The sequence below is a fragment of the Gigantopelta aegis genome, chromosome 15 (genome assembly GCF_016097555.1).
Source record: "Gigantopelta aegis isolate Gae_Host chromosome 15, Gae_host_genome, whole genome shotgun sequence".
NCBI lineage: Eukaryota > Metazoa > Mollusca > Gastropoda > Neomphalida > Peltospiridae > Gigantopelta > Gigantopelta aegis.
In genome coordinates, this window is record NC_054713.1 from 44071543 (window position 1) to 44087983 (window position 16441).

At 40.3% G+C, this 16441-nt stretch overlaps 1 protein-coding gene across 4 annotated transcripts in view; it reads right to left on the reverse strand.

Moving 5' to 3' along the window:
- Positions 1–16441, reverse strand: part of LOC121390356 — a 161492-nt gene that overhangs the window by 27516 nt on the left and 117535 nt on the right. For 3 of the 4 annotated variants that reach the window (XM_041522149.1, XM_041522148.1, XM_041522150.1), the window contains exon 2: positions 5009–5075. In XM_041522149.1, the coding sequence (XP_041378083.1) occupies positions 5009–5075 (67 nt within the window). Of the gene's footprint in view, positions 1–5008; positions 5076–11393; positions 11961–16441 lie in introns of those variants that run through there. The other variant, XM_041522151.1, reaches the window with a different exon arrangement.

Sequence of the window (16441 nt, forward strand, 5' to 3'; positions counted from 1 at the left end):
TATGCATTTTACAAAGACAAGAGAGTACATACCACAATATTGTAACGCTATTATATGTGCCCCTTTTTCCGAAGACAGAATAACACATATCTCGCCTATTGGTACAAATTGCGGAGTACTGTTTGTTACTGGACCCTCCCTCCATTTTGTTTTAATTACACCCCCTTAGTAAGCCAAAAAAGACAAAACAAAAAACCAACCTTGAAAAGTACTAAATGCATCCCCAACTCCAAATCAAATTTAAAAAACCCAAACCCGAAAACAAATACAAAAATATAATTTAAAAACGACCCCCCCACCCCCCCCCCCCCCACTTAAAAAAACCAAAAAACAAACCCAAACCCAAAACAAAAACAATAAGAAAACAAGAACAAAACAATAACAACAACCCACTAAACTATTAAAAAGATTGCGCCAGCAGTGGTAATCGACCTCGTGACCTCTCGCACCGCAGTGAGCGCTCTACCTCTGAGAAACATTCCATCACAGTACGTGTGAACGGTAATGCTACACTGGTTCATTTACAGCAGGACAAAAGGGTGTAACCGTGTACCGGGCTCAAATGATTTTATAATCACGTCATACCTTTTCCCGACATATCCCTTGAACCGTGATTTTATAAAGATGACTCATAGATGTGTATCTTCCATTCAAAGGAACGGAAAAGTTTAGTTTTTTTAAACTCTAAACGTGTGGAATTTTTTAAGCTATGGATATTTGGTGTCTTAACAATTATATTTTTCATATTTCTACATTAGGCAGAGACTATAGGCTACTCTTGCAAAATAGCAACAGGTATCTTTTATATGCAATTTTCAATGGACAAAAAACAGCACATGCCATAGCGTAAGAGGCATTTGATATGTCAGTCAAGGATCACTGGTGCACTGGAAAAAAACGTTTGTTTGTTTTGTGTAATGACACCACTAGAGCACATTGATTTATTAATCATCGGCTATTAGATGTCAAACATTTGGTCATTTTGACACAGACATAGATAAAAAAACAACCGTACATTTTTCCATTAGTAGAAAAGGATCTTTTATATGCACCATCCCACAGACAGGATAGCACATACCACGGCTTTTGATATACCAGTCGTGGCTTTTTGATATACCAGTCGTGGTGCACTGGCTGGAACGAGAAATAGCCCAGTGGGCCAACCGACGGGGATCGATCCTAGATCGACCGCGCATCAGGCGTGCGCTTTACCACTGGGCTACGTCCCGCGCCTAGTGCACTGGAAAACAATACAAATGAGTCAACTAAGAGGTGTTGATCCTACGAGCTGTCCCTCATCAGACGAGTGTCAATGGAAAACCAATTAGTGAATGAATAAATGAATGACAGAATGTTTACGACACCCCAGTACAAAAGAAAGCAAAACATGCATCGGTAATTGAATGTCAAAAACGGGTAGGATTTCGTGTTTGCTTTATTTAACGGCTCAAGGATTTATTAATAATAAGCTATTGGATGTCAAAAACAGGTAGGATTTCGGGTTTGCTTTATTTAACGGAAAAAGGATTTATTAATAATAAGCTATTGGATGTCAAAAACGGGTAGGATTTCGTGTTTGCTTTATTTAACGGAAAAAGGATTTATTAATAATAAGCTATTGGATGTCAAACATTTGGTAATTCTGACATAGTCTTAAGAGAGGAAACCCGTTACAGTATTTCATTAGTAGCAAGGGATCTTTTATATGCACCATCCTACAGACATAAACAGCACATAACACGGCCTTTGCTATACAAGTCATCGTGCACAGGCTGGAACGAGAAATAGCCCAAATGGGCCCACGATAGGGATCGATGCCAGACCGACCGCGCATCAAGCGAGCGCTTTACCACTTGGCTACGTCCCGCCCCAAAATGTGTATGAGGTACTAACTCTAAAACGTCAACGTTTACAATGATGGGCACATTGGGCTATTTCTTGTTTCAGCCAGCGCTACACAGCTGGTGCAATACAGGCAGAAGTATGTACTATCCTGTCTGTGGGATTCTGCATATAAACGAAAGAAAGAAAGAAATGTTTTATTTAACGAGGCACTAAACACATTTTAATTACGGTTATATGGCGTCAAACATATGGTTAAGAACCACACAGATATTGAGAGGAAACTCGCTGTCGCCACTTCATGGGCTACTCTTTCCGATTAGCAGCAAGGGATCTTTTATATGCACCATCCCACAGACAGGATAGCACATACCACGGCCTTTGATATACCAGTCGTGGTGCACTGGCTGTGACGAGAAATAGCCCAATGGGCCCACCGACGGGAATCGATCCCAGATCGACCGCGGATCGAGCGAACACTTTACCACTGGGCTACATCCCGCCCCGCATATAAACGATACATTGCTGCTAATCGGAAAGAGTAATCCACTGCGTGGCGGCGCAGGTTCCTTCTCTCATTATATGTGTGCTCCTTAACCATATGTATGACGCCATATAACCATAAATGAAATGTGTTCAATGCGTAGTTAACTAAAACATTCCTTCCTTCAACGTTTTTCGTGCTGGGGTGTCGTTAAACATTAATTCCTTCCTTCCTTCAACGTGTTTCGTGCTGGGGTGTCGTTAAACATTAATTCCTTCCTTCGACGTGTTTCGTGCTGGGGTGTCGTTAAACATTAATTCCTTCCTTCCTTCAACGTGTTTCGTGCTGGGGTGTCGTTAAACATCAATTCCTTCGTTCCTTCAACGTTCACAATGGGAGTGGGACGTAGCCCAATGGTAAAGAGCTCGCTTTTCGTTCCTTCAGCATTCACAGTAAAACAATGCAATCAAGAGATGAGTTGAAGCTATATCGCGTAGTATTCGTGTTAAATTAGGGGATCCATTTTCTCAATTCTCGTAATAACCCTGTTTCCGTGCTTGGCGTATCAAAGTGCGTGCTACACGTCACTATGTCTGTTACATAAACTATGCATATAAAAACACTGCTACCTTTCGCTAACAACAGCGGGTTTCAATCTCATGTCCAGACAATCTGCCATATTTACCATATGTTACACTTATTAATCAGATGTAAATTAAAATGAGCTGGAATTTCACTACATAACACAATTTTCTTTCCTTTACTGCATTTTGTTTCAATTAGCGAGCCTCAAACATAATATATTGCCAAACAGCTGCCAATTAAACAACATCTGTTAACTCATTTTTCTTTCGCATAACATTCATTCAGAAAAAACCCCACCAGTATACCCTTGTGAAAAAACTATTCTCCATAACACCAGATCCAATTAAACTCGTCTCCATGAGACACAGATACATTCGCTTCCAGATCACGTTAATCAGTCGCACTTAAAACTCATCTGTATGCCTCGTGAACGGTGAGAGGCGATCTCCTTTCTCGATATTTATATTAATAAATCTTTTAGTCTTGAATTGCGCCATCGAGTTTCGCTTCCCTGGCGTCTGAGGCTGGAGTTAATCGAAGTATCGACTTCGTCCTGTCGGGCAGTTATGACAGGCGGGTCGTCAAAAGAGTTATCGTCTGCTTCGAAGATTTTTAGCGGGAGTTCTATGTATTCCAGTCGCGGACGGAGATAGCGGTTCTACGGCTTTTTTTTCTTCTTTTTTTAAAAGACTGGTTGGCCTTGACATGATTGGATATGTTGAAAGATCTGAATGTGGAATAGTAGCCAGAAAGTCGTGCTGAGGGTCAGTAATTATGACGTGGATTCTTAGAGACTTTTTTCAAGGAAAACTAGGAGGGTGTCCAAGACATACGTACTTTAATCTTCTGTGGATGTAAGCACATGTCATTTGATTGATTGAATGATTAAGGCTTATGATGATGATGATGATGTTGATTATAATGTTTATGATGATTACAATGTTTATGATGATTACAATAATTGTAATAATGAAGAAGATAGCAACAATTATTTTAATGAATTTGTTACCACAGGCAAAATGCGAACCGACGGCAATTTTAACTCTGTAAAAAAATATAACAAATATATATTAAAAAGATACATGCGTCCTTTCAACCGACGGCAACCGGCCTCGGTGGCGTCGTGGATAGACCATCGGTCTACAGGCTGGTAGGTATTCGTAACTGGGTTCCGATCCCAGTCGAGGCATGGGATTTTTAATCCAGATACCGACTCCAAACCCTGAGTGAGTGCTCCGCAAGGCTCAATGGGTAGGTGTAAACCACTTACATCGACCAGTGATCCATAACTGGTTCAACAAAGGCCATGGTTTGTGCTATCCTGCCTGTGGGAAGCGCAAATAAAAGATCCCTTGCTGCTAATCGGAAAGAATAGCCCATGTAGTGGCGACAGCGGGTTTCCTCTCAAAATCTTTGTGGTCCATAACCATATGACTGACGTCATATAACCGTAAATAAAATGTGTTGAATGCGTCGTTAAATAAAACATTTCTTTCTTTTCAACCGACGGCAATATTTATTTTTTTATCCATCGGCTAAAAACTACCACCGGTAAAATCCCTGACCGACGGCAATTCATACTGCATCTACGCGTCGGTGCCGTCGTGACATTCGAGACCTGGAACCTACTAGCATCCCTCAAGACAAAATACGAAAAATCGTGATTTAAAAAAAGAAAGAAAGAAAAGTGTCCTCTATTTCTTACACGGTGAAGACGTAATGCCACTGATCTCTTGTTGTGTTTTACGCACCCACTCTCCTTCTAGTTGGTTTCAATCTCAGGGCCCAATTTTACAAAACATCGTAAGCCTAGTTTTGCACGTAAACGTAAATCTTACGACTAAACAACAATTCTTAAATAAAAAATATAACAAATACAGTCTGAAATGCAATTACAAGTATTTCATTTTCTTTTGTCCTTAAAATGCTCCATCTTTCAAAGTGATGTAATTTTTCTACGTGAAATGTATGCCAAACATACATAAACGTATAACCGATATAACTGCTTGTCGCAGATGTAACGTTACGATGTTTTGTGAAATTGGCTCCAGAAGTATAGTAATGAAGAGAAAGGTTAAGAAGGAAGATAGTACTGACCTTTCGGACATGAATCTGAGCTCTTTTTGTTACATCCCGTCTGCGTTCTGGCGCTGGCAGGCATCATCTGAAAAACACAAACATACAGCGACTTTGAGAACATGGATTGTACATTGTTAAATCTGGTGATACATCGGTAAAAGAACAAGTAAAAACAAACAAAAAACAAACAATCAAAATACCATCAGAGACAGACTCTCTCTCCCCTCCTATATTTCTCTCTCTCTATCTGTCTATCCCACTCCCCATATCTCTCTCTGCCCCTCTCTCTCTCTCTCTACTCCCCACTCTCTCTGTCTCTCTCTCCCGCCCTCCCTAACCATCTCTCTGTCTGTGTCTGTCTCGGTCTCTCTCCCCCTAACCATCTCCATCTCTCTCCATCTCTCTCCATCTCTATCTCTCTCTCTCTCTCTCTCTCTCTCTCTCTCTCTCTCTCTCTCTCTCTCTCTCTCTCTCCCTCCCCGATTTGTAGGATGTTGAATTGCGTACGTAGACACGTACCGATACCCGCACACACCATAACAACATGTAATGATTTTCGTAAAACACAACCTACAAGTTTCCATTCTTATACTAATATATCTACCTGATGCTAACCGAAAATTCGTTGACGCAAGCGGCAATTATAACCCCGTAAACCAAGTCACAAAAAACACCGAACGCAAGTATCCGACACAACCTTCCTGTTATTCACCAACTACAATTGGCGCGATCACTTCAACGAACACATCATACCCGATAATGTATTAACATTCTTCGATTTGTTTAACCTGTATCTCTAGACTCGTACTACCACGAAACAATGGTCATGGGAACTGTACCGCCATCGCAGTTGTAACAAAGCTCATTCGTGTCAGCGCAGTGTTGTGTTGTGGGGCTCATTGTGGGGTAGTTTTCTAAATAACAATGCGGTGATGTAAGATGGAGACTGGACAATGGGGATGAGTTCACGAGTTGAGCCGGGTGCTAACATCACTGGTTTATTGTAGTGTATTGTTTGTAGTACTAATGACAGAGTGTTATAACGCGACAATGGATACCAGTAGTATACACGGAACCAGCACGTGAATTCCTAGCCGCTTTCAAATGGGGGCGTCGCTCAGTGGTAGAGCGTTCAACTGAGGTACAATGTATATATATATTGTACGATGATGTAGCGTACCAGGCGCGGATCCAGGAGTTGTGAAAGGGGTGGGGTGGTGGGGTGTGGTGTGGTGTGGTGTGGTGTGGTGTGGTGTCGGGCATGGTAAAATGTGTTTCAACAGATTTTTATTCATTTATTTTTCTGACATCGGCGAACAAAATGGAAAGGCGTATCCCGCCTGTCGTGTACGCAACTTCTGAATCACTAGAGTTCTGTGCTAGATAGGACACAGCTAGATTTTCATTTTAACTTATCTTCCTGTTTATATCCAATTGAAGTTCAAGCACGCTGTCCTGGGCACACCCACCTCAGCTATCTTGGCTGTCTGTCCAGGACATTGTGTTTTAATTGTTAGTGAGAGCGAAGAGGGTGTAGTGGTCTTACACCTATCCATTGAGTCGTTAAAACTCGCTCTGGATGGAAGCCGTTACCGGGCTGCGAACCCTGTACCTACCAGCCATATGTCCAATGGCTTAACCACGACACCACCGAGGCCGATGGACATAGCTAGATGGCGCTCCAGGGGTTCATGAAAATCATCTTACTTATAATCAGCATCTACAAGGGGGTTTTGTCTGTGAAAACACCTCGAAACGACCAAGCTATTATTAATAAATTAATCGCACAGCTCTCGCATCGAACTGGAGTAGGCTAGGCAAACAGGCAACAAATGTAACAATTGTAATAACTGTTTGGAAACAACACATAGCTCATTACGTTGCCATGGATACCAGATTCAGACCAGAACCACAACACACGTTTTTGTTTATAAACAAAACAATTTACCATCTAAGTATAATGACTCTCTCGTAAAGAACTCCTTCGTGATGATGGCTAATAAGTCGTCTGAACAACGCGGCGAGAAAACAGAAGAATGAAAAAAAAAGACGAAAGAAAGAATGAAAAAAAAGAAAAGAAAGAAGCCTAACAGGAAAAAAACAGACGAACGAAAGAGTAAAAAAAGAAGGATTTTTCGCTTCGCTATAGATCTACAATTGGAGTAGTGGAAAATGACTGCCGAGAGATGCGTGCTAGTTATGCAGATAGTACGAGATTGGGAGGCCAACGAAAACACATTCGACGAGGGCAGAATGATAAGTTCCGTGAAATACAGCTCTTTATGTTCACGGTTCCCTTAGATCCAAATCAGCGGAATGATTCCCATTTCCCATAATGCGACAATGTTCTAACAAAACTGATATAAGCAGTGTATTAACACTTCAATTATAAATGAGAAACTAATAAACTATAGCCTATTAAAACGTAGCTTTAAGCTTGTTCAGGCATCACACCTTCATCAAGCGATGTTCTTTTTAAACGCACAAATAAATATGTTTTAACGACACCACAACTCAAAGAATACATGAACTATTTTGAGTTAAAAAAGTTTAATTTCTTGCTTAACGACACCACTAGAACATATTGATTTACTAACCAACAGCTATTGGATCTGAAACATTTAAGTTTTGACTCGTAATGTTGGAGAAAACCCGCTACGTTTCCCCATTAGCATTAATGAATCTTTTATATGTACTTTCCCACAGACATGACAACACATACCATGGCATTTGATATAACACTCGCGGGACACTGGTTGGTACGGGGAAAACGTCAAATGAATGAACGAATGCATGAATGAATGTTTAACAACATCCCAGCACAATTTAAACCCCCCAAAACAGATGGGCTGTTGGTGTCAAACAAATGTAAATATATTAATATGATTATTCCCATTAAAAATATAAATTATATAATTGTATTAAAAAAAACAATGTAACGAGCTGTGGGGAAAATACAATACAACAGATTACGAAGGTAGGCACATTTAAAAAAGTTTGTATAGAATTAAAATTATAATTAATTCTGAGTGGAATTAAAAAAAAAATCTACCCCATTTATGGTACCGAATATAAAATTTCTTGTCGGCTTCAGATGAATACACTCTACCACAATGCGGCGAACAGTTTGTGTACCCTTGCAATGTTCATACTAGAGAGACATATGACGTAAAGTACTGAAATGGATGTACATGTAATAATAAACGGTGGAGTGCAACCCCAAGATGATGGCGTAACGGTGTTTGAACATGATGTATCTGTAGCTATTTTTCACTGGGGTTTCTCGCCAGAGTATCAGTTACAGTCTCACACAGGCATTGTGCTGTAGACAAGCGTTCTTATCTCCCCATTGAAACTAATTGTGTAAATATCGCCTCGGAATCAGCATCGTGAATACATCATTGTGATGGGTCATGACGTCACGGGTACCCGTTTGTATATACAACCTATTGTGTACAGTGGATGGAGGTAGGGTGAGTATGGAGCTGGGTGGAGAAGCCTTATTGTTATACAGGTACTTCGCTTCTAATACAAGTGTGAATCAAGATTACGCGTACTGTATAGAAACACGCGTAATCAAACTGAAACTGTACCCTGGTCTATGGTTTATAAGACAGACAGACAGACAAACAGACAAACACACAGACAGACACACCAATTTATTAGCGTCTCACCTTATGTACATCACACATTTACAACAATGCGCGCGTGTGAGTGTGTGTGGTTTTGAGTGTTGTGTTATATGTGCGTGTGTGTTTGTGTGTGTACGCTGTCTGTGTCATGTGTTGTGTGCGGGGGTTGTCACTTTCTTAAGAAAGAAAAAAAAAGAAAAAGAAGAAGACCCCCCCCCCCCCAAACAACAGTTGAATTCATGCCCGATTTCGCCTTAGTCTTATGACGGTTGCTATTTAGAACAGAGAAGCGCTACTCTGGAGTGTTTCAAAACAGTGCGTGTGGTTTGCATCACGACTTGAAATTAGCAGTAAAATGAAGTTCCTGGGATACAGGCCATTATTTTCTGCGATACAAGCCGTTATTTACGACAACGACAAGAGGATTTCCGGCCACCCAACGCACAGATCCCGGTTATAACAACAACATTTGCCGACATTAAACGATTACTTCATTTTTTTTAGTGTTTTCTTACGCCGATATTTTACTAGCAACGAAAATACATTACATCATGGTGAGAAATTGCACTGATGCTCTTTTTCCCACCACGCTGTTCATGTGTGAAGCCAGTGATTGTGAAAGAAGAAAAAACCCGGAAAGTAAACTAGAACTACCGCAATAAAATAAAACAAAAACAAATATGTAGAAAATGAAGGAAAGTTTGCCAATATTTTTTGTTAAAATCCAATATGCAAGTTGAGTGTAGGGTTGTATCAGTCGACCATATAATTTAGTAGCGAAGGTCAAAACAAAGCTATCAATCACTAAAATCAAGCGGAAAGGAATTCAGAAAACAGAAAGCAATTTGTTAGAATCTTTACCAATATGCATGCGTGTGAATGTTTATTTAAGTTCTAAAAACGAATTCAATATGAATGCTCAGTATGGTCATATCTTAAATGACTTCCGAGAATCTAAGTTAGGCAAGCAATTACTCACTCACCTCAGTATTTTTTTGGGTGAGTTAAAGTTAAATTTTGTTTTATCAATCATCGCCTATTAGATGTCAAAACATTGGGTAATTCTGACAGTCTTAGAGAGAAAACCCGCTACATTTTTCCATATGGTAGCAAGGGATCTTTTATATGCACCATCCCACAGACAGGATAGCACATAACACAGCCTTGATATACCAGTCGTGGTGCACTGGTTGGAACGAGAAATAGCCCAATGGGCCCATCGACGGGGATCGATCCCAAACTGACCGCGCATCAGGCGAGTGCTTTACCCCTGAGTACCAGACATTGGAGGAAAGCATGCCAATATATATTTTTAAACCACTAGTCCTATGTTTATAGAGTTTAGTAAAGTGTTTTGGTGTGACCATTTAACGCGCGCCATGTAGCTTTTTGTAACTACCTTTTAGAGAAACATTTCGAGTCCTGGTTCCGTTACATATCCACAATAGATAAGTTCCCAAAGATTAGTAACTGACACGAGGAAATATACCGTAACTATTTTCATAATCAAAATCTAAACGACATATAACTCCTGTCCCTACACCCACCCCCGTACTCCCAACACAAAACAATCACCCCCCCCCCCCAACTCCCCAACATAAAACGATCACCCACAGCTCCCAATATAAAACGATTACCCCCAGCTCCCAATATAAAACGATTACCCCCAGCTCCCAATATAAAACGATTACCCCGAGCTCCCAATATAAAACGATCACCCCACAACTCCCCACAATAAAACGATTACCCCACGTACTTCTGAGTGTATGCATATGGGAACTACGTTCACTCAGCCTAATGCAGTTATCAATAAATAATTACACACCTTCGCAACAAACGTATATCAGTGCAAAACTACGGCATAATGACATATTTATGAAATGTATCTCACGGATCACATTCATATAAGCGTTTCTTTTTTTATTCCTTTCCAGAACACTGTTTAGAAAGAAAGAAAGAAATGTTTTATTTAACGACGCACTCAACACATTATTTTACGGTTATATGGCGTCAGACATATGGCTAAGGACCACACAGATTTTGAGAGGAAACCCGCTGTCGCCACTACATGGGCTACTCTTCCGATTAGCAGCAAGGAATCTTTTATTTGCGCTTCCCACAGGCAGGATAGCACAAACCATGGCCTTTGTTGAACCAGTTCACTGGATCACTGGTCGGTGCAAGTGGTTTACACCTACCCATTGAGCCTTGCGGAGCACTCACTCAGGGTTTGGAGTCGGTATCTGGATTAAAAATCCCATGCCTCGACTGGGATCCGAACCCAGTACCTACCAGCCTGTAGACCGATGGCCTACCACGACTAAAAACAGCAGGACGTGCTATCCTGTCTGTGGGATGGCAAATATAAAAGTTCCCTTGCTTCTAATGGAAACGTGTAGCGGGTTTCATCTCTAAGACTATATGCTAAAATTAACAACTGTTTTAAATCCAATAGTCGATGATTACATCACTGTGCTTTACTGGTGTCGTTAAATAAAGCGAACTAACTTTTCATACATTGTTTTTTAATTTGCTAAAAACGGTGACACCCCCCTCCCCCCACAATCGAACCTTTTTTTTTTTTACTGTATTAAATTTTATAAAATCATACATACATACATACATACATATTGTGGGTTGGCCCTTCAATAGTGAGTCCCCCCAATCTAAAATCCTGGCTACGGGACAAAAATATCATCCTTATACGAAATGGTTTAGTGTAAATAACTGAACCGGTATAAAATATGTTGTAAATATATTATAATACATACATTGCACGCGTTCCGTCCCACGCAAGTCCAATCACTAAAAAGTTACGAAAATTAACGAGTTGACTTCCAGAGCGGCCATGTTGTTTGACTGGATGGGGAGACTGCGATGTATGGGTGTTGTGTGTGTGTGTAGTGTGTAGTGTGTGACTGGCTGGTGCTGTTAGAATTGTTATTACACATCGACTTATGGGTAATTTCCGTGTCACCGAGTCCTTTCAAAACCGTCGCCTTTCATTGTGAGATATCAAAATACGCCGAGCGTTTCAGAAACAGTCAGCGGCTGTCCTTCGTTTGACATCGAGAATACTCAGCCTCGGTTTAACAAAAAAGAAAAAAAAAAGAAAAAAAAGAGAAAAAAATGTAAAACATTTACCCTACGCATCTATCTAACAATGAGCGAAACATTAAAAAAACCCCTGGTGAAATATAATTTACATGTAATTTAAATGTACTGCGTAACTCAGCAAGTAACTGCAGCTTTCCACAGCAGATTGTAGCATAACATATAAATGTTATTTAAGATGACATTCGTAACCATAAAAATGTCAGTCATTAATTCAGTATCTCTGTCTCTCTGTACCTCACACTCTCTTTCTGTCTTATCTGTCACTCCATCTCTCTTTTTACCTTTAAACTCTCTCCCAATATCTCTTCTCACCCCCCCCCCCCTCTCTCTCTCTCTCTCTCTCTCTCTCTGTATGTCTTTCGCTCTCTCTCCCTATCCCCCTCCTCTCTCGCTATATCTCTCTCCCTCCCTCCTCTCTCGCTATATAATACTACTACTACTACTACTACTAATAATAATAATAACTTTATTTAATGAGGGTAGCAGGTTTAGCACAAGCTAATCTTCCACTTGGCCCTCAACAATACATTGAAATACTGGAAAAGAAAATACATATATACTAAGTACTATACTATTATAATAATGCATACATACATATTGACTAGAGAAATCTTACATTTAACAGACATCTGTTAGTTGTGTAATATTGACACTAAAGTCTCAAAACATAATTATTATATAGAATAAAAATTAATCAGCCAAATAAACATCCATGAGATATTGTTTCAGGCTGGATTTAAAGTTCGCAACTGACTTCTGGTGTCTAATATCAAGGGGTATTGTATTCCATATCTGAACACCTGAGTAACTGAAGGATTTTTTATATAGTTCAGTATGAGGCCTTGGTAGCTGAAGTTTGTTTTTGTTAGAGGATCTTAGGTTATAATTACAGGTGTCAGATATTGGGGGTAAGGAGAGATGTAATGTATTCTGGGGTGAAGCCATTTAGTGCTTTATATACCATTATGCCGATGTGGTATTTTATTCTGTCAGGGAAAGGTAAAATATTTAGTTCCCTGAACATGTCTTTAGATGGAGTTATTAATGGTTTGTTTAAAATTATTCTCATTGCACGTTTTTAGAATTTGAACCACTTGTTCCTTAGCACAGTGTCCCCAAACAGTAGCAGCAAAGTCGAGAATTGGAACAACGTATGCATTATAGAAAACTGTTTTGGCAGCTTGATTTAAGTATATACTAAGTCTCCTGAGAAGTGAGATAGTCGAGGCCAATTTTGAAATCACTTTTCTAATGTGTACTGTCCAGGTCAGTGACTCATCTCTCCCCCTCCCTCCCTCCTCTCTCCCCTAACCATCTCTCTCTCCCCTAATCATCTCTCTCTGTCTCGGTCTCTCTGTCTCTCTCTCTGTCTCTCTCTCTGTCTCTCTCTGTCTCTCTCTCTCTCTCTCTCTGTGTGTGTGTGTGTGTGTGTGTGTGTGTGTGTCTCAGCTTCCCCTCTGGGTGCAAAAACATACGTGCGATATCTGATTAAATATGTCTACAACTGGGGTTTGTGTGAGATGATATGTTCTAGTTTTGCGGGAGTCAGTATGTTATCACGAGCGAGTTGTTTAAACATACACAGCTAGCGAAAACAAACACCAAATGCCAAGTCCAGTGCCAAGATATGCATGTTCGTTCGGAATTCTTCGGGCGTTTTCGTAAACTTGTTAAAATAGGTTAAGCCTTGCGGAAGGAGTACTTTAAAGTCGGAAGATTTCTCACGTTGAATGGCCGTGAATATCATTTTGTGATTCATTTGTAAATCATTTGCATTGTTTAATTGCACACAGGAAGGAACACGCATTAATGAACGACATGCGTCCGAAGCGTGCTCAATATACAATTGTGGCTAATTTGGTTTACAGTCATTCATTTCAACTTATTTTTATTCTTATATCAAATTTAAGTTCAAGCACGTTGTCCTGGGCACACACACATCAGCTATCTGGGCTGTGTGTCCAGGACAGTGGGTTAATTGTTAGCTGTTAGTGGTTAGTGAGAGAGAAGAGGGTGTCGTGGTCTTACACCTACCCATTGAGTCGTTAAAACTCACTCTGGGTGGGAGCCGGTACCGGGCTGCGAACCTACCAGCCGTATATCCGATGGCTTAACCACGACACAGCCGAGGCCGGTGTGTTTACATTTTAAACCAATGGAATGGTTTTATTATGTTTAAAAAATAAAATAAAATCGGTTAATAATTGAAGGGTTCGAGGGAATAACCTGTGATGTCACACTTTTAGTAATCTGAGTTGACTGAATTTTAAGTTTACAATTCTACAATCGTGGAATACTAATACACTTATGAGCAATCAACAGTAACTCTTTAATTATAGGGTTTTATTTTATTGTTTCATTGTGACCTTGACATATACCTTTATAACATTGACTCTCTGGAAATCATAATATATCTCCTTGGACCATTTAATTGTATTTGATTTACTGGTGGTGGTGGTGGGTGTGTGTGTGTGTGTGTGGATGGGGGATGGGGCCTTTTGGTCATATTGATTTATATTTTCAGATTCTCAGCTCGTAGAACTAAAACCAAACTTCTGATATTATCATCATATCCGAAACGTAACAACAGCTGCAACCACGACCTGATCGACAATCTTGTTTTCTTATCTTTGTTTACTGGATCAAGTAGTACCCTCAAAGTGATGCCCTGTGCCTTAACCGCCATTTATAGATTTGTGTCACGTGACTGCGTCAATTATTCCTGCACTAAACTTGCAGGCGGATCAACGTGCAATCGAGACTGCAATTTGACGCTGGGGAGCACGCGCTATAAACTGCTGTCCAATGCATCTGAACGACTCTTGGCGCAGATCGGTTTAAAATAACCGAGACAATGAAACGTCAAATTATGCGACCCGCCGTCCACTGGTGTTGGTTTATTGTGTTGTTGGACAGCGTAACAGCAATAAATGCCAGTTGTGTATAGCTGGGTTCCAGATATAATGGTCGTAATAGCGTCCTTGCGTGCGCTCGCGAAACAAGCGGCGTTTTGGGTGTCGTGCGTGCAGAAATTGACTAATAATGTGGGGACAGAATCAAGAGAGGGCCAGATAAGGATTCGGAACGGGGAAAAAAAAAAAAAGGAAAGTTCGACGAATAACACCTCAGCACATTTTGAAACTACGGTAATTTCGTTGTTGGTTATTGGATGTCAAACATTTGGTAATTCTGACATATAGCCTTATTAGAGAAGAAGCTCACAAACATTTCCCCATTAGTAGCATGACATCTTTTATAAGTACCATGTCACAAACAGGACAGCACACACCATGGTCTTTGATATACCAGTAATGGTGCATTAAATATCGCTGAAATAGTTGGCATCCAACAGCCGATGATTAATAAGTGAATGTACTCTAGTGGTGTCATTAAACAAAACAAACTTCAGTTTTTAAATATCGTTGCTTGATAATTCCTTTATTGTGTCATTTGGGAGAGAGAGAGAGAGAGAGAGAGAGAGAGAGAGAGAGAGAGAGAGAGAGAGAGAGAGAGAGAGAGAGAGAGAGAGAGAGACGCTACCGCCACACTAGCTAGTTATACCAAGAAGGAAGAAGCAATTTTTTAATTACCAGTTTTCCCAAAATATATACGATGATACCAGTCGAATTATTCACGAGCACTCGGCCTCATGAACACGCCTCTAAATTTCTATCCATGCAAACGTAGTCAAAGTGAGACAACCAAACAAATTGAGGATGGGGGGTGGGGGAAGCTGTAGGGGAGTAGCTATCCATATGACAAAACTGCAAAGCTATGAATATACCATTGATGTTGAATATTAACAATAGCACCAACTGCAACATCGATAGAACCCCAAATGGGCCCCCTATAGTGTGATGCAGGTTCGGCGGTTCCTTGACGAAGCGAGGAGACACTGGCAAAACATCATTAGGGCGATCCTTGATGAATTACAAGCCGCAAGATTCCGTCCAATCGATACACATGCGGAATATAATCCACGCATAAACCTCGACGTGTGATCGCTCGTCTGGTAAGGGACATGCACTGAGTGAATTTCACTTAATTAAACATCCATAACAAAATAATTAAAAATAAACGGATGGATAACAGTGAGGGATGTAAGGTGGGCGATGGAGGTGGTGGTGTTAAAATATTTTTTAAGTTAAAATTATTTTTCTTGCTTTTGTTTTGTTTTTCTTTGTTTTTCTTTTATGTCGTGTGTTTACATAGAACAAAACATTTGAAGTATAGTACATGTGTAGTAATAGCTGAACTTATGGCAGAGATACAAATGCGTATATAGAAAGGGCTTCGAATACACAGACAGACGGAAAGATGGGTGTAGATATATATGCAGATATATAGAGAGGAAACCCGCTGCCGCCACGCAATGGGCAACTCTTTACGATTAGCAGCAAGGGATCTTTTATATGCACCATACCACAGACAGGGTAGCACATACAACGGCCTTTGATATACCAGTCGTGGTGCACTGGCTGGAACAAGAAACAGCCCAATGGGCTCACCGATGGGGATCGATACCAAAGCGTTTTTACCACTGGGCTACGTCCCGACCCCACCCCATAATGAATGAATGAATGAATGTTTATATATATATATATATGTGTGTAGATAGATAGATAAATAGACTATCTTGAGTGTGCAGCCATTGTAAGATGTTTCAGTATAACAAGAGTATTTCTGGCGCGTAAAACAAGGG